At 43.8% G+C, this 18571-nt stretch overlaps 1 protein-coding gene across 2 annotated transcripts in view; it reads right to left on the bottom strand.

Moving 5' to 3' along the window:
- The window catches only part of CDK13 (cyclin dependent kinase 13), an 841634-nt gene that overhangs the window by 512460 nt on the left and 310603 nt on the right, over nucleotides 1–18571 (bottom strand). For both annotated transcript variants that reach the window (XM_086964864.1, XM_086964863.1), the window contains exon 3: nucleotides 14332–14406. In XM_086964864.1, coding sequence (XP_086820990.1) covers nucleotides 14332–14406 — 75 coding nt within the window. The remainder of the gene's footprint in view (nucleotides 1–14331; nucleotides 14407–18571) is intronic.

The raw sequence follows: 18571 nt of genomic DNA, 5'->3' as shown, positions 1-18571 counted from the left end.
CTTTTACTATTCCGGTTCTCCCATATGGGAAATACTGTACGATGGGTCTCATTACTGCTTAGACATATGGCATATTCGCAATCCTTATAAATTGATACTTGTATAGCGCATTACTTATAACCCTGAGCATCTATGTAATTTTGATTGTTCTGCATTCCTGAAAATACTGTTTTCTTTCAGGATTGTATTTTACTAACTCATTGTTTTTTTTCTTTTATATACACCTTCTTAACCAGTCTACCTTATTGTAGGCCAAGAGTTTGTTTTACAATACAGCAAGGTTTTTGCAGAAAGAAGTTCTGCTGCTTATACATTCTTTTTTTACATTTAAAGTGGACCCTTTCCAGCTCTAGCCTGTAGGTAAGGTAATCCGGTGTTGTCTAGTGAGGATGTATGTTTTGCTTAATGGTGCCACTAAGTACTTTAAAGATTAAGTGTGTGTTTTATATATTTTTGTTGGGTTGCATCCTTAAAAACTATTTGAAGTGTTCATTTTCTAATTTACTGAATTGTAATACCCAAAATGAATCCATTGTACCATGCTGTGTATTTAAAGCCCAGTTCCGAGCAAAATATTAGCAAAGGAATAATGCATGCAAACAGAACGCAAGTAGTTGTACATGACACTTCTGCTCGTCATGCCTTTTTCAATATAAAATATTGAAAGGGTTACTTAACAGTAGGAGTAGTTTTGCAGCTTGAAGATTTTTCTGGATTCACATGCTGTGAATCACTCCTCCATCTAGTGGTTGAGTCCAGAATGGTCTTTTTTTTTTTCTTGTCTTGGTCGCTGTTGACCGCCATTTGGTGTCAGGTACGTCCCCTGTAGGACATCAGACGGCATCCTGGAGGTCGACGTGCGTGGTGGCTATCTTCAGATTCTTTTTTCTGTTGTTATGTGGTTTAATCCTTGTGATGGTCCTTATTTATAGTTCTTAATGTTGTACTTTGCTTCCCCATCCGTTTGTGTTCCTTCTAGGGGAAGGCTGGGTGGGTCGCATGTGAATCCAGAAAACTCTTCAAGCTGAAAAAGTTCTCCTACTGGTAAGTAACCATTTCGTTTTGCAGCGTGAATCCTTTCCTGGATTCACATGATGTGCAACAGATTATGTTGCGGTTTCTCCCGTGTTTGGGAGACTGTGGTGAGAGGAAGATTTAGCAAACAGGTGCTGAAGCACCCTTTGTCCAATTTGAGCTTCCTTATTCATTTGTATATCGACACAATAATGCTTTATAAATGTCTGTGGTGATGCCCATGTTGCTGCTGCGCCGATGGCATTGATGGGTACATTTGCCATGAAAGCTAGCATTGCTCCTTTCTTCCTAGTGGAGTGGGCTGTTGGTTGTATTGTTAGTTCTTTTTTGGCATTGGTATAGCTTAGTTGTATAGCTTGTACTATCCATCCTACAATGGTTGCTTTAGTGACAGCTGATCCTGTGGTGGTATGTGAATAAGCAACAAACGGCTATTTTGTTTTTCTTACTTGTTCGGTCTTTTGCAGATAGTACAGTGGAGCGCTCATTACATCCACAGTGTGGAGGCTTCTTTCTGCCTTAGTTTTTGGTTCCTTGAAGAAAACTGGCAAGATGTTGTTTTGATTCAAGTGATACTTAGTTACCAGCTTTGGTAAAAACTGTGGGTTCGTTTTTAAGATTACCTTATCCATGTGGATTTGTAAATAGGGATCTTGTATAGTTAATGCTTTCAGTTCGCTTACTCTCCGTAGTGATGTTATTGTAATGAGAAATGCTGTTTAGAGAGTAATATGTTTGCAATCCACTGTATGCATGGCTTCAAACTGTTTTCTCATTAGCTGAGACAGCACTGTATTTAAACTCCATGTTGGTACAGGAGCAGTTCTTGGTGGAGCCATTCTTTTTGCTCCTTCCAAAAATCTTTTCATGAGTGGTCTAGTAAAGAAGCTTTCGCATATTTTTCCTCTTGTGTACGCCACTGTGGCCGCGAGGTGTACCTTTAGGCTGAAAAAAAATGTTGCTGTCTAAAAGGTAGGTAAGATATGTGACTACCGTTTCCTGTGTATTTATTGCATTAGTACTGTTAGCGGTGCATCATGTGGTATATCGCTTCTATTTAGCTGTAAAGCATTTCCTTGTTGACGGTTTTCTTGCCTCCCTTAGACTCTCCATGGTTCTGGATGGCAGTTTGAGGTGTCCAAATTCTAGGTACTCAGGCGCCAGGCTGCTAGTTGTAGCGTCACTGGTTCTGGATGAAGGATTTGGCCCTGTTGTATTGTTAGCAGGTCTTTGTCAGCTTACATGCTGATCATCTCTCCTTTGGAGTTCTAGGAGAGTTGAGTACCATGTCAGTCTTGGCCAACGGCGGGCAATGAGAATCATCTTTGTTCCTGGTTAGTTTGCTTTTAGTAGTACTCTTTGCATCAGGGGAATTGGTGAAAAGGCATAGACAAATGTCTGGGACCAATTAAGTGAAAGCGCATTTCCCTTTGACAGGTGGTGTGGTAACCTGGATGCAAAGATTCTGTATTTCTTGTTCTGCATGGTTGCAAAGAGATCCAACACTGGTGTTCCCCAGATGTTGAACAGGTATTTTACTGTTTACTTTGGTTCCCATTTGTGTGAGGAACTGTTTTGCCTGCTTAGCCGGTCTGAGGTGACATTGTCTACCCCTGGTAGATCTACAGTTTGCAAAGTGATTTGCTGTGGTATTGCACATTGCCAGATTTCTCGCGCAAGTTTGGGAAAGGGATTTCGTTCCACCCAGTTTGTTCAGGTAAAACATTGCAGAGCTCTTACCCCTGAATCGGTTTCTGGAATGCTTTGAGTGCTAGGAGAACAGTTTTCATTTCTAAGAAATTGAGGCGTTTTATGAAGTCTTCTTCGCTCCATTGCCCATGAATCTGTAGTTGGTTCAGATGTGCTCCCCAACCGTTGAGGGATGCATCCGTGGTGATTGTCACAGATGGAGGTGTGTTCCTGAAAGGTCTCCCCTGTGCTATGCTGTTGGATGCCCACCATTGTGTCTCTGTTTGATTCCCTTGTGTAACAACCACTAGATCTTCTCAACTCCCTGTGGCTTGTGACCAGCTGTTGGTGATCCATTCTTGGAATGGTCGCATGTGTAGTAGAGCGTGAGGAATGAGTGGGATGCATGATGCAATCATGCCCATCAGTTTCATTACTTTCCTCACTGTCAGAGACCATCCCTTCTGGCAGAGGGCTGTTTACTTGTAGATAGCTTGTATCCTGTTCTGTGTGAGGTGAGCCAAAGGTTTTTTCCCTTTCTGAGTTTGTTGATTATTTTTGTGGTTTATTGAGAAACCTAGACTTTGAAGTGTCTGGATCGTCTTCTGAACCGGATTGTGGCATATTTGTTTTGTGCGTCCCCTTGTTAGCTAATCGTCCAGATAAGGGTATGCATGGATTTTTTCCCTTTTTAAGTGGGTGGCCACTGCGGCTAGACACTTTGTTAACACCTGTGGAGCTGACTTTATTCCGAACGAGTGTACCTTGAATTGGTAACGTGTTCCGTCGTGTAGGAATCTTTGGTAATTTCTGTGTCTTTTGTTCATTGGAATATGTAAATAGGCATCCTTGAGGTCTATTGTTGCTAGGAAATCTCCTTTTTGGATTTGTGGGATTATTTCTTGAAGGGTACACACAAGTGCTGTGTTCGTAGGAACTTGTTTATGAATCTTATGTCCAAAATTGGCCTTAGGGTTAGGTCTTGTTTTGTTACAAGAAAGTGTGGTAAGCAGGCTCCTTTGTGCCGTTCCTGTTTTGGTACTGTTTCTATAGCCTGTTTTAGATCCAGTTCTTGGATCTCTGCAATTAGCAGTGTTTGTTTTAATTTCGATAATTATCTTATCCTTGGTGGATTTGCAGGTGGTGTGTTTGTTAGCTCTATTCAATATCCATGTTGTACCAAAGTTAATATCCATTTGCCCATTGTGATACTTTCCCACTGCTTGTGGAAAAAGGATATTCTTCCCCCCCACTGGTGTCTTGTGTGGGTCCTTTTTTGTGTGGAAGTTAGTTAGAGGTACTACCTCTTCCTCTGCCATTTCTTCGCCCTCGAAAGGGCTGCTTTGGTTGTTGCCAGCCATGGTAACCAGATTGTTGACCCATTTGTTGGTTTGGGTTTTGCTCCCGAGACTGTTGCGGCATCTGCTGGTTTTGGCCAAAGCTGCCTCTTCCTGTGGTCTTTCTGTTAGAGAAGCCTGCACTTTTGAAAGATCCTCTTTGTTGTAGGGCCCCCATTGCCCTAGATGTTTCATTGTCCTTGATTTGTTGAAGGGATTCATCCACTTCCTTGCCAAATAACTCTTGCCCGTTCAGAGGCCTGTTGATAATTGATGTCTGAACTTCTTGTTTGAATATAGAGATCCTGAGCCAGGCAGGTCTTTGGATTATGGTTTCCGTGAACATTTGTCGGCTTGCGATACCTGCAGTATCTAGTGCAGATTTTAGGCCTTTATCAGCTAAATTTTTCCCTCCCGGGCTACTGTTCTTGCTCTTTTCTTGTCCTCCTCTGGGAGTTTGTTTATAAACTCCTCCATTTCATCCCACTGTTGGTGGCCATATCTGTTCAGCAAGGCATTTGTATCAGCAATGCTCCACTTCGATGCTGCTTCTGTCTCCATTCTTCTACCTACCAAGTTGATGCTTTGCTCCCCTTTTCTGGTAGAGATCCTGTGTTGGAGACTGTTAGCTCTCCTTCTGGCTGTTGTTATAATGATGGAGTCTGGTGTTATAATTCCCTGTATATATTTTGGGTCTTTTGAAGAGGGTTTATATTTTTTATCCACTCTAGGAGTTACTTCTCTGTTAGACACTGGCTCTTTGAAGGCTTCCTTGCCTTGGTCCATAATACTTGGCAACATGGGTAGATCTAGTGTTCCCCTAGTTGCAGGTGCCAGGGTTTCCAGCAGAAAACATGTATCCCCCTTTTCTTCCTCTAGGGGCACGCCAAACTGGTTTGCAGCCCTTTTAATGATTTCATTGTAGGAGACAATGTCATCTGGGGGAGATGCTTTCGAGGGATAGTTGCAGATCTCCTATTCTGGACTCTTTGTGTACAGACCGTTCCATTCGTCCTCAAAGTTTTCTTTGTCATCTTCTTACTCCGGTATGTTGTCGTATTCCACAGGATCTTCGCCTTGAGGTTCCGTTCTTGGCGGGGTTTAGAGGATAGCATCCTCCTCTTCTTCGGCATCTTCAGCCTTTTCGGCGTCAACGGTTTCCTGTTGGACTTCTGGAGCCTTAGGGATTCGATACTCCTTTAATGATTTGTCTAATTCCTTTTTCATATGTAATAGCGCAGCCATTTCTTCCTAGAGTCTTCTTTTTGACTTTGAGGGCCCTTTTGGCGTCTGATGCCGGGGTCTTCCTTTTCGGTGTCGACGTTAGTTTTTGGCGTCCATTGTCGTTGACCCTTGGCATTGGGCCTTGTGTGATTTCCCCTCTTCAGCAACCCTTGGGTGGTTGCCGTGGGTTTGTTTTGTTCGCAGCTGACCTTCGATCGCCTTTTTGTTTGGCGTCGGAGCTGCCTTGGCCGTTTTTGGTTTGTGGCCCTTCGACTCAGACGTATCTTTGGTTCTTACCTTGTCTGTCTTTCTTATACTCCTTCACCTTCTTCTCAGTGAGGCTTTTTTACGTGTCCTTTTCTATAACTTCGATGTCCGATCCTTCATGTGTGGATTCTGCAGGAGATGCGTGCTCCTCTTTGTCGCTTGAGAAACCCATCTCCCTCATGGAAGGTTTCTTGATTGGCATCAACATCAAGGTGTAGTGGACCCGTCTCTGGTTTCTGCGTGTCCTAAGAGTCTTCGGCAGGAACGCTGCACAGGCCTCACAGTCTTTGTCCTGGTGATCCTTGGGTAGGCAGAGGTTGCACACGGTGTGTGGATCATGCTGTGCTTATTTGTGATGGCACTTTGGGCAGAATTTAAAAGGGGTCTTCTCCATGGAGCCTACCTTGCCATTTGTGGCCCGGAGAGTTCCTCGGTTGTTGAAAAAACAGGGCGCTCTGCTTCGGTTTATGAATCTGCGTTGATGATCGATCTCTTCTCGTTGATCCTATCAATGACTATCTTCTTTACTCTAAGTTTTTTCGGGAAAACCATACTTTTCTTCGTAGCTTCCAGTCTTGCTTCCAGACCCAACGGCAGAAAAGGAATCTTAAGATGGCCACCACGCACGTCGACCTCCAGGATGCATTCGGAGTCATACAGGGGACATACCGGACACCAAATGTAGGTCCACAGCGACCAAAACAAGAAAAAAGAAATAGAAAAAAACACTAGATGGCAGCATGATGCACAGCAGGTGAATCCAGATAAGGATTCATGCGGCAAAACTGTTATTTGCTTCATTTCCATAACCTTGCACATGCTTTTGGCACTCATCCCCTCATCACATACCTCCCCATCTAAGTCCTCCATTCTCTCCTCAGTCGACCCACCAAGCTGAGCTCCATCTCTCCCAGACAATTCACCAGCATGCTCCCTCTCATGGTGGGCCATGAAGGCGGCATCTTTTTCTCAGCAGCATACATATCCTCCAACAAACCAAGGTATGATCTCCATCTCCCCTAAACTTTTGAAAACCTTCGAGCGCATCCCCGGCTTGCATATACAACCCTCTCCACCTCCATACATCGGTTTATTCCCACTCTCTATCCATTGCTAATGGTGGCCGGATCCTGTCTCCATAATCTGACGATATCTCTTTTTGCCTCGAGAAACCCCAGCATGAAGACAACAATTGCTTCTGAGAGATGTTTCATCATTGGGTATGCCTAGGATTATCAATTGGGGTGCCGTGAGGAGGTCTACCTCCATCACAGTCTTCAAATCAGTAACAACTTCACCCCAATAAAAATGCATTCTGTGACAGTCCCAGAACATATATAAAAAGGTACCCATTTCCACACCAGAGACATGTGGGGCTGTCAGCTCTCCCCATTTTGAGTAAACCGGGCCTGTTATAATAGCACCTGTGAAGAATGTTGAATTGAATTAATCTCAGTTTAGCTGGGAGGGCCATTTCCCTGGGGTGCATCAAAGCTGGTTCCCAGTCAATATCTTCTAGAGGACCAAAATCCGATATGCATCATTCCCAAAATGTACCTAGATTATCTAGGGTATTATTAAGACTAGTACAGTATAACTTAGACACTGCCTAATGGGTAATCCCGTTTCGCAGTTCTCCAAAGGACTACACTGCGGAAGTTCCACTCCTAGAATCCTCTCTGCCCTCAGGGAATGGGAGAGCTGCAGGTATCAGAATTGCTGGGTTGGAGCAAGCTGCAATCTCCCCCCACCCCCCAGCCCCCCCATTAGCACATTTCCCACTGTCTCTATACAGATCTACTCCCATTGATGACAAATATTGAGCCTGCCCACTTCAGTCAAGAGTGCGCCCTTCCAAAGAAGAGTAGCCAGTGTGATACGTCTTTTTTTCTAACCCAGGGCCCTTCTAGCCTGGTCCAAAGCCCTTATTGTCCAGATTGTCTCAGGTAGGGGGCTGCCTGTCCAGTTTATCATATATGTAGTGGATGTGAGTCCTCGCATCCATTGCCGCTCTCTCCACCCTATATGCCGGTTCATCATATGGGCCCTCACTCATTGATGGTTTTAAGCAGCGACGCATTATGGTACGCTTGTACATCAAGTAGTGCTAGTCCTCCATTGTAAACTGTGCAGTACAGTGTCTGCAGGGCTACTCTAGGGGTGCTCCCATCCCACAGCAGTATTCAGAATATTTTGTCTAGTCTGAGAAAGTAGCTATCTATAATGGTAAATGGAGTGCTTTGTAGCACAAAGAGCAGTTTGGGTGGGGTAAACATTTTGTACAGGGCGGCTCCACCCATTAGTGTTTGGGGAATCTTGAAGCATCCTTCTGCAACTCTTCAGAAGTCTCCTAGGATTCTACCCAAGTTAATTTCCAGGAAGCGCTCCGCATTTGTCTTAATTTTTATGCTCAAGTATCTGAAGCCGTTCCTGGCCAGTGAGGTCACTCATTATTTGCATACCCTCCTAGTTAGTGATGTACTGACATTACCAATTAATTCGGTACCAGTAGTAGTCCAGCTGGGATCGACCACTCCAGGTCCACTAAATATATCAGCGCGTCGTCATCATATGAGGGTAGTTTTCCGGGGCATCCATTATTTGTGGAAAGCCTACAATATCTGCTCTACGCCGCACACAGCAGGCCAGTGATTCCAAGCATAGTGCGAACATCAGAGGCGACAGCGGACACCCGGTCTTGCATCTCTCCCCATCTCGAAGGTTTCCAAAACCACCCAGTTCTCTCCCACCACTGCAGCGGGCGCTTTGTATAAGAGGGCCACCCACTGACAAATCGTTTCAGAGTTCCAAGCAAATACCGCTAGTCTATGAAATCAAACGCTTTTTCAGTGTCTAGAGAAGGTATCTAGCTTGTGAGCTACCAGCGGCTCTCCAGCTACCCGTGAGTAGCTCTCCTGTGTTCAGCCAAGCCTAATAATACAGACGTTTTTGCTTGGTTGAACTATTATATGTATACTAAAATGCATGTTCTCAAGATGAAAGAAAGAACTAACATGTTCAGAACTCATAGGCTGATGTTGCAAAAAAAAAAAGTAGTGTTTCCAAATGTTTTTAAAGCCATTATTGAGTCAGGAAGGTTTATTGCTCATATTACCTTGTTGCCAGGAAGATTGCATTTTATGTATTGCCCATGTCCAGTCATTTCAAATTCTCAAAAGATTTTTTTACATTACTGCTGGAAACCCTGCCTCATACACTGATGTGATCACTGCTGACAACCTTGGATGAGGTTGTCACTATTACATCACTAATATTAGTAGCTCGGGCTGATTTGCATTGAACTTAAGTAGCTCTTAATACAGAAAGGGTTGGAGACCACGACAGTATCACTATGTTCAGTTGGTTTTGATCTTTACTACCCACAATGCAACCGCCTGACGTTTGAGCGTGTCGCCCTTTTGGGCATGTAGCCAGTCTGATCCGGGTGTTATCAAGTTGGATTTCACCATTTTTTGGAGTGACGCCAGAATCTTACTCGGCGCTCAGAAAGAAAACGGGTCTATATGAATAACCGCCGGTTTCCCTCCCTTAAGGATAACCCCTATGGTAACATGATTCAGATTTGGATGCAAGCTCCCGTTGTGGAACGCTGCATCAAGGAGATTAAGTAGGGGGGGGGGGGGGTTGAGAAGGGAGACCAGAAACTTATAAAGCTCCACTGGGAGACAGTTAGCCCCAGGCATTTTCCAAGATGGCACTGCCTCCCCCATTTTCTTCACCATGAAGTATGCCTCTAGTTCCTCTTTACTGGCCACACTGAGGAAAGGAACCGGTACCTCCCCCGGTCTGTGTGGTCCTTATTGAGGCGCATAAAATGCTTGATAGTATTCTGCAAATGCCTGGACAATATCAATGTCACTGCAAGTGACGTTCCCCCACCAGTCTGTCCTTGGGCCACCCACCGCACTTCCGTCACCTTTTATCCCCAGTGTCATACATCTTCCACCGAATCCACAAGTAATGCTGACGGCTGTCTGGGTACATGACTGTTGTATTGTTTTGGTATAGTTGGCATGTCACTCCCAGGAGCAGGTACGTTTTCTGGTTACCGGTCTACACCCAAGCTTTTTCCAGTTGAAGGACCCAGCACTCCAGCAGGAGCATTGGTTCGTCCCTATGTTGCCTCTTTGGAGCAATTATATTCGGGGCTCTGTCTCTAACCACCATTTTGCACGCCCCACCATGGGTGACCAGAGAGGAAACCGACCCCTCATTTTCCTCGAAACAAATTTGGGTGACCACCGTCAGTGACAGTTATTTCTTTATCTTTCAGGGCCCAGGCATCAAGATCTGTGTCCTATCACAAGACAAGACATCTGTTCGAACCAGTAATGACGAATGATCGGATATCCCACGGGCTAAATATTGAACGTCTCTATCTCTCTATCAAAGTCCCTTTCTGTTATCATAGGAACAGTTACATCCGTGTCCCAAGGGCCCCGGAAAGGAAGGAAAACGGTCTGTGGTCAGGATGGATGTACCTTCAAACGTCTCCCAGGCCCAATGGTGGGCGAATCGTGCTAGTGCAGTTGGTGCTCTAGGTTGAGGTAGTCTTCTATTCATATTCCAATCTAAGTCCTAATTAAAGTCCCCTATGCTCCCCCTTAGAAGTACATCACTGGATGTGTCTAAAAGGATAGGCCTCAGAGCCTCCAATACACGTTTCTGTAGTCTCAGGAGGGAATATATGCGGACTATGAGGACTTTATTGCTCCACTGAAGTTCAACCAGAAAAGGAGGGCCTCCTAGCAAGAATCGCTACTCCCTAACAACCCCTCTTGAATCCCGCATGAGCCATCACTATATATTTACTGCTTTGGGGGGCAGCACTCTGTGCTCCAAGTTAAGTGTTTTACTGGAGGAGCACTAGGTGAGGAGATTGCAGTCGTATGTACTGCATAACCACTCCCCATTTAATTTTGAACCCAATCCATTGATGCCACACGAGAGGACCATCCATATGTCACTGTGCAATAGGGCCATTTGCAAGGTTATTGTACTCTCCTTGGTCTGTGGATGGCTCACTAGGGGTCTCCCTCGGTCCCTGCAGAGGTGAGTTCAAGCGGCTGTGTGCCTTATTGAACCTATCTCTGATCAACTGAACAAAGAAGCCCAACCGTACTCCCCTTCCAACATTTCCCTTATATGGGTTTTTTACTACCCACGTTCCCAACTTGGGAAAGGTCTGTAGGCCTACCCATCATGCATTCAACTAATGCCCTCCCTTCAAAACCCCAGACCATTCACAAGTAACAAAAAGAAATTTGTCGTTAGTATAGGGGACCTCATTCTGTACAGGATAACAAATCAGCCTCTAATCATGCTGCTGAACATCATTGAAGGTTTGCTTGGTTCACCACCCCACTGAACAGCAACATCTCAATGTCTTGTAAGATGGGGCAATAGTAGTGTTGCTTCAAGGCACGGAGTCTACCGTGCGTATAGTTGATTTAGCATAAAAGTCCCCGCTGGCAGCCGCTGGTTTGTCCTCTGAGCCAGAAGATTCCCCGCAACTGTGAGTAAAGACACTGTTCTTTCAAGATCTTGTGCATTTCTTCCTGGGAGGCTTCGGGCCCTGGCAGCGAGCCCCCACCCCCGAGGCACTCTGGTCTCAGTGTCCTTAGCTCCTGTCTGCCAATGAAGTTACCCCCTCTTGTCACCCACTCCAAAGCTTGCTTGGGTTGCTCAAAGATGTGAGCTGTGGGATTACAAATCAATTAATTTGGCTAGGAACAACACCACAAATGAGAGATTGAAGGCTCTGAGCTTTTGCCTAACCTAATCAAGATCGCTGTCATTGTTGAACCAAGCTCGAGTAGCCTAAAAAAATCATAATACAGAAGTTGTCAAAGCAAAGATCAGGGTGCCTCCGGGCCTATCTGAGTATGGCATTCTATCCCAGTAATTAAACAGTTTGGTAATCAGCAGGCGCACCGGAGCCCCAGAAAGGGGGCTCTGGGCCAGTGACCTGTGGGTCCACTCCATGGTGACAGCACATCTAAAAGGATCCAGGACCCTAGCCATTGCTCAAGAAATGTATCTGCATCAGAGGCCTTTGAACCCTTAGGGATTCCCAAAAATCTTGAGTAGCTCCTGTCCACTTTTGTTTTCAGTGTTCACAGCACATTCCATCAGGGTCCCGGTAGAAGAGAGTAATTTGGAGACCCGTTTTTGGAGCGTGGCAACTTCATCTCCCACTGAAGAAACATGCATTTCAGCCTCTGTGAATCGGTGGGTTCTATTCCTAAGGTAGTGGCACAAGTCAATCTAAACTTCTCCTACCGTAGTTTCTACTCCTTACCTTCAATCCAAATGCACCTGCAGAATATCTAGCCATCTTAGTTTGTGTATGGGCACTCAGTGGACTCTCACGATCGTCATGAGGCACCAAACATTAAGACTGAACATGGGGCGATCCGATGTGTCCTGGCCTGCTTGCACAGGGGGCAGCACGTGTAGCCAGGGTCAAGTTCCAGAATGCCTCCAGTGCAGAAAATCTTATGTCCCCCTGATCCAGTCTCTCAAGGGTAGGACCTCCGCAGCATGGACAGTGCCTGCCAAGCGGCCAGCAGGGTGGTGGTCGGTAAAAGTTCTGATGGGTCTTAACCAGTTTAACACAAGGGGCAGCACGAGCAGCCAAGATCTTAATCACAAGTGCCCGCCCGCTCAAGCGCCACTGCCACAGTCCCAAGATCCTGTTCTCGGACCCGCGGTGCGAGGCTCCGGTGGGGTCCTGGCCCACTTGCACAAGCAGCGAAGGCCAAAGCTTATTGCGTTGTTGGCACAAGAGCAGTGTGGGCCCCCAGTCACTAGCAGTATTGAGGATGAAGGAGGATCAAGATGGAGGTCAGGAGCAGTCCTAAGCTGAGAGAGCCATATTGGCTGCATGGCCACACCCATCATTTGTCAACTTTTTATTTTTAGTGTGAAATGCATCCTTGCACCCAAAAAAATCTCAAAGACCCATTTGACACTAAAATATAGCGCTGGCAGATTTGCATTTTATGTACTTTACCCACAATTTCAAGTAATTAAGAAAAATTTCAATTTCGCATAACCCTCATTTTTATGGGGGCTGACTCTGACCTTAATAATTTTCTTCTCTCTGATGGGCTCAGTACATTCACCATTAGCACCATTTTGGGCTATCAGTTTGGAGAGAACTGTGCAACATGACTTTTTCCTGGCACCACTTCTCTTCATGTTGAACATTAATTTGGAAAAACACAAGGGGTGCAGGGCCAAGAAATACCCTGTTAGGCATTCATCACATTTCTGCCTTGCTAAATGCAGATAATACTGAACAAATAGCATGCACAGTTGATGGCCTAAAAAACTAAGTATTTCTTTCTTTTATGGACAAACCTAATCTTAGTACAAACATATTTAAAACCTTTGCAAGAACAGGTTGTCAATTCACAAGAACAGGTCATAAATGTACTAAGTGTCCCACGTTCATGATTAAAAACATTAAAAAGAAGGTAGTCACTATAGTACAATCATTCTTTTATTTTGAGATCATATTTGGTCTAACTTATCATTGAGAAGGAAGCAAAAGGTTCATTTTCTAATTTTGAAACTAGACTTAAGCACAAGTCTTTAAAGCCCATTACTGAGGTCCACGGAACTAAATGTTTATCCACTGCAGGAATGATGCCAGAGTTTGGGGTTATAAAAATGCAGCTAATCTACAAATAGAAAATAGATTCTGCAGGCATTAACTAGCTCTTCCTCCCAGTAACTCACATTATATAGGTCATGATGAACTCAGTAAGGTGTATCAGAATGATGCAAATAAATGGTCTTAATTGTAAAACAAAATTACGTCAAGCCTACCATACAGCACAGCTGTCTGGCTGCAAAAGATCTATTGCGAGCCTACTCTCCAGCCCACTCCTCTCTTACCATAGGTTGGCCTTATAGAAATTAATACTTGGTGGCGTGCCTTCCTGTTTTTTTTTTCTCCTCTTGATCATATCCTCTTTACAATCCTTTTCGTTTATTGACTTGTAGCCTTCCACTGCTCACATAATGTACCACTTTTTTCATTTTCCATTCAGCACTCCATGAAAGTACATGTTTACTAGCCTTTTCCCTCTTGTGCTGCTTCACACCTAAAATATGACCCCTCCCTCCATATTGCATTGACCCCGCCACTCCCAGCTTGCCTGTGGAAGTACAGCAACAGGGATATGTTTGCTGGGGTAAGGCAAAAAATAAATAAGGGTTTCTTTTTCCAACTCCCGGATTTCACAAACGCAAGCTTTGGCACACAATGGTTTTCATGGCACTGGAGGATTGAACTGTCCACTGCACTTACTTAGCTGCATCCATCTGAAACAGAGATGTACTTAGCATGACATTTTTCCTAGAGACTCATTAAACTACTCTCTGTGGTAGTGCAAATGGCTTAAGCCTGTGGGAAATAAACTAGGCCTTGTGAAGCATTTTTCTTTACATTCTGACACGTCCTTATTTTTAAATTCGGTTTAGAGTTTCCCCAAAAAAAAGAATTTGAAAAATACACCAGATCATTTATAAATAAATTAAAAACAATGAATTCAATGTGCAGCTTTGAGATACCACAAAATTTGGGTTTGGATTTCCCCCAATTTGTGTTACTTTTTTTAAACCAACCTTAATGTAAAATGAGCTTTAGCTTGCAAATGTTGATCTGCAAGGTCATCATACCTCATTTCATTAAATTCCGGAAGCCATCATTTGAAACGAGTAAATGAATTAGCAAATATACACTTACTTGGACTTTTTTTCTTTCCCATTAGCGGTGCGACCCTTTTCTCTATCCCGATTCTTGCTTTTGTAGCTTTTGCGCCTACAAACAAAGTTTCAGTTAAAATGACTTCTGAGAACAGTAATTGATGGACAAATAATATAGGTTTTGCAAGAGGGTGACGAAAATGGTGAATTAAAATGGATCCTGCACTGTAATTTTTCCCGTTGTTACAGTTGATCCTAAGCCGTATGGTGCTTATGTTGATCTTTTTCCAGTTAAAATAGAATCCAATAAACAGATTTTTAGAAATAAAATGGAATTAATCTATATTAACATTGTTGATTGGAAAGATATGTATAACTCTGGAAATATGAACTTGCGCAACAAATGAGGTTACTCAACTTCAGAAGGCCATAGTGGAGGAGTGTGGCTCAATGGTTAAAGCGGCAGACCTTGATGCAGAGTTCTGGCCAGGGACCAGGGTTCGATTCCCGCCTCCGCGGGTCTCGTGCTCATAAATTCCTCTGACTGTATATTCTCGCTGCAGTGCCTATTCTAATCATGGGTCGAACGCTGCAACTCTGGACAATAGCTTGCTTAATCTCCACAAGGGCCCGACAGCGCAAGGGATGCCTGGTTTCACCATGGAGGTGCCCAGGAGTGGACACTTCACAAGGAAAGCCAGGAAGGGTTCCTGAGCGGTATGAGTACAAGCGCCGGGAGACCCCGGTCCAGGGTAGCTGTGCGCTATACAAGTACAACACATTTACATTACAAGGCCAGTCTACTCGCTTGTAAAGGTCACCTGACCATATAATAGGTAAATTACTCAGACCTAACTGTTGCACTAGGCAAGTCTCATTATTTGGGCCACAGTAAGACCTAAAAATGAACTTCACTTACATTTTGAACTATAGCCTATTCAAATGCCAATCCCAATGCGGGCCATTTACTTTGGGAGATCCATCTTTTTTTCTGAGAAAACTGACCATTTCCCTTGCAAAAATACAACTTTTTTCTTACAAAGGGGAGTCTTTCTTACATGCATCAAGCAAGGGCTCTTAGTGTTTCTCACTCAGGTCAGACTATCAACACTGCCTGCCTTGCTAGAAGGTATTTAAAAAAACTCACAAATCGGAGTCTGAGATGAGGGAATACCAAGAGCCATGGGGAGCTATACACATATCTGGGAGGGTGGAAATGGACGGTATTTTCAGTTGTAATACTCTGTAATAAAGTGTCAATATGTAAGTAATTACTGCTTCTGTACGTCACATATTGAAAGAGGACTCATTTGCAAACTTTATTTGCTACTCATCTAAAATGTACTGAACTACGTTAAAACAAACCAATTTCTATAGAAAAATAAAAACTTGCACTAACTTACAATAAGTAGCATAATTGTGCTTGAATCACTAAGTACACTGTACCTCAGGTACAGGTCTCACTAAGTACTGTATGTTATGGGTCATAATACGGTTTTGTACTCTATGACAACATTTGCTGTGATCCATCATTGCTTGTCCTCATCCCATTCACTAACATAAACTGTTATTTCATGTTTCAAGCAAGTGTGTAGACTCCTTTTAAGTCACAGGATGTGGTACCCCCTTATCTGAACATTTTATGCACCATCCGGTCACAATACAAATAGAATTTCAATGATCTTAAATCCCTGAAACCTGCCTTTTTCACAGCGGGTTTTCTCCGCTTTCTTTCATCTTTAATCTAACCTGGAGCCAAAAAATGGTATATGTTCATTTTACATTGATTGTATAGAAGTGCCAACAAAAATAGAGATGCTTCAAAAATGTATGCAACACAAACTTTACATCAAGCACATGGTCATATCTTTAAGTGTGATGGGCTCCAACATCCCCAAGCAAATATTTAGTAAACGTTAAAGAAACAGTTAAATGCAGCGGCACGCATACCTCGACCTGGCAACATCTTGTTTGAAAGTAACTATTTTTCCAGCCACAAAAAAACCAAGAATCTACTACGTTTTTCAGACCGTTTTAACCTCTTTGCTGCCATAACGATATACGACCATTTAACTGCGTGTCATCTAAATGTGTCGCCAGAAGGCACTTATGAAGTGTGCATGTGTGATATTTTTAACAACTGCTGGCATCCATATTTTTGTACCTCAATGGGAGAAGATTCCTGGTGGTAACTGGGGGTTTGGAAGGGACCTGGTTGGCCCACAAACCCTTCTGGACCCAGTGCTCTTTTCCTGGCACCATCATTATTATGCGAGTTATGACAAAAGTGATATTACACACACATGGATTAACCCTTTCGATGCTGATGACGAGCTCAGCTCGTCATGAGGCACGGTTGAGCTGTGCTGATGACGAGCTGAGCTCGTCATGAAGTATAGACTTTACAGAATCCCAGCACAGGGGAAAAATATCCCTAGCAGCCAAGGTGTTAACCTGGGAATGATTGCCTAGCCCCCCTCCCTCACCTAGGTCAATTCAAGGATCAAACTCGTTGGAATGGCAATGGGACGGGCCAAGGAAAGACATTAATGCACCAGCTCTTCCCTAGCCATGTCACCAGCTCAATGCACTTTCTGTTGGTCAGAAGGAAGGGAAGCAAATGAGAGAGCAGTAAGAACAAGTCAGCTCCTCTGACCCCTTACTCCCTAACAATAGAGAAAATTACCCAGGAGACCGTGGCGGACAAAAAAACCCTGGTAAGGAGCAGCCTGGATTTTTTTTCTTTAACTTAGCTAAAGAAAAAAAATCTAACCAGCATTCGACTCCTCACAGGGCTAGAGCCATGTGTGCCTGTGCCCAACCAATGGGGCAAATGCTATCTCAGCAAGGAGCCAAATGCAGTCTTGATTTCATCCTAGACTAAGATTCTTAACTGCCCCTAGCATCTTCCTTGGGCACACAATTTTCAGAAAAAGAGCAAAGGGTCACTAAGTTTGCACATGCCCATTCTTCCACAGGAGGTACATTCTCCCCAAAAATACATAATTACAGCCAACATTCCCTCCGGCAGACATGCATTGTGTTCGTACTTTGTTAAAAAACAAAATGATGATACCCAGAGCCAGCAAATGAGCAATGATTGCAAAGATTTTTTAGATGCATTACTTGATGAGGAAAATCTAATACATTGAAATGGACGCAGGGGTTGACTGAAAGCTATTTAATTCTTAAATGTACACACAAAACCAAATTGGAGCTTGGGAAATATTTACCAAGCACAATGTAGATTGCCCATAACGCCATGCAACTCTGAAGAAGTTTTTGCAAAGTGTTTTTTTTGTGAACAGTCAAATATAATCGGAAGCAAAAAAAAGAAACCCATTAAACAGTATGAAATGTCCTGTGATCCCACACTTTTCCCCCACATTATAACAGATATCCACAAGTGTATTACCTAGGACAGGGCAACAAGTGACCATGGAAAGCCCAAGAAAGTAGCGTAGAAATGGGGTGATTTTTGGAATGTGGGTAGGGGGGAACATTTGGGCTTAGGTTCAGCCACCACTTAGGGAACTTGCCAACCTCTCACGTTTCTGAACACTTGGAGAAGGTCTCAGCTGGTGTGCCTTGTGTAGATGTCATCACTTTTTCCTATGCATAGCATCACTGAACTGAACTGAACTTTAGCTTTATTCGATTTTTAGGTATAAAATCATAAAAGCACATTGCAAAATATATACACAATTACATTTCAAATCATATCACGGTAAATAACGTTACAGCTAAAAATCTTTAAGAAAAATCAGGTCCCAAATGAACAGTGTATCAAGTAAGAGTCTGGGTATTAGAAACCCCTCAACCCGGAGCCGTTTTGGTCCAACCAAAAATTGGCCTCTTCGATGTTCTTGTGTGGGGATAAAGTGAATCTCTGGGATAAAAGTCAGATAATCCCCAGGTATGTATAGGACCATCTCCTATCTGTGGTTTCCAGGACTGGAGGTAAGGCACGACATTACTGTTTATAAACTTTATCAGAACCAGGTCACCGGATCTCTCTTTTCGGAGCGGACCCAACCATCCCACCCTTCTAACACATTGTATACTACCATCAATGTCAGGGGGTAGGGGTCTATTTTTAGTTAACCAAAATAGGGCCTTATTTCTCAGCTCCTGTTCACTTTCAGTTTTTCCCTTTGTGAGTTCAGGGACCCCAGAAAGGACACCCACGAACGGGGCAGCTTCTGGTGGTAGGTGGATATGATTTGTTCCTCTTTGTATGTTCCTTATCTTGGAAGGTGACCCTTTAGGTGGCGTGGTTA

Source organism: Lissotriton vulgaris, chromosome 4_1, assembly GCF_964263255.1.
Source record: "Lissotriton vulgaris chromosome 4_1, aLisVul1.2, whole genome shotgun sequence".
Lineage (NCBI taxonomy): Eukaryota > Metazoa > Chordata > Amphibia > Caudata > Salamandridae > Lissotriton > Lissotriton vulgaris.
This window is presented reverse-complemented; position numbering and strand designations above follow the sequence as displayed.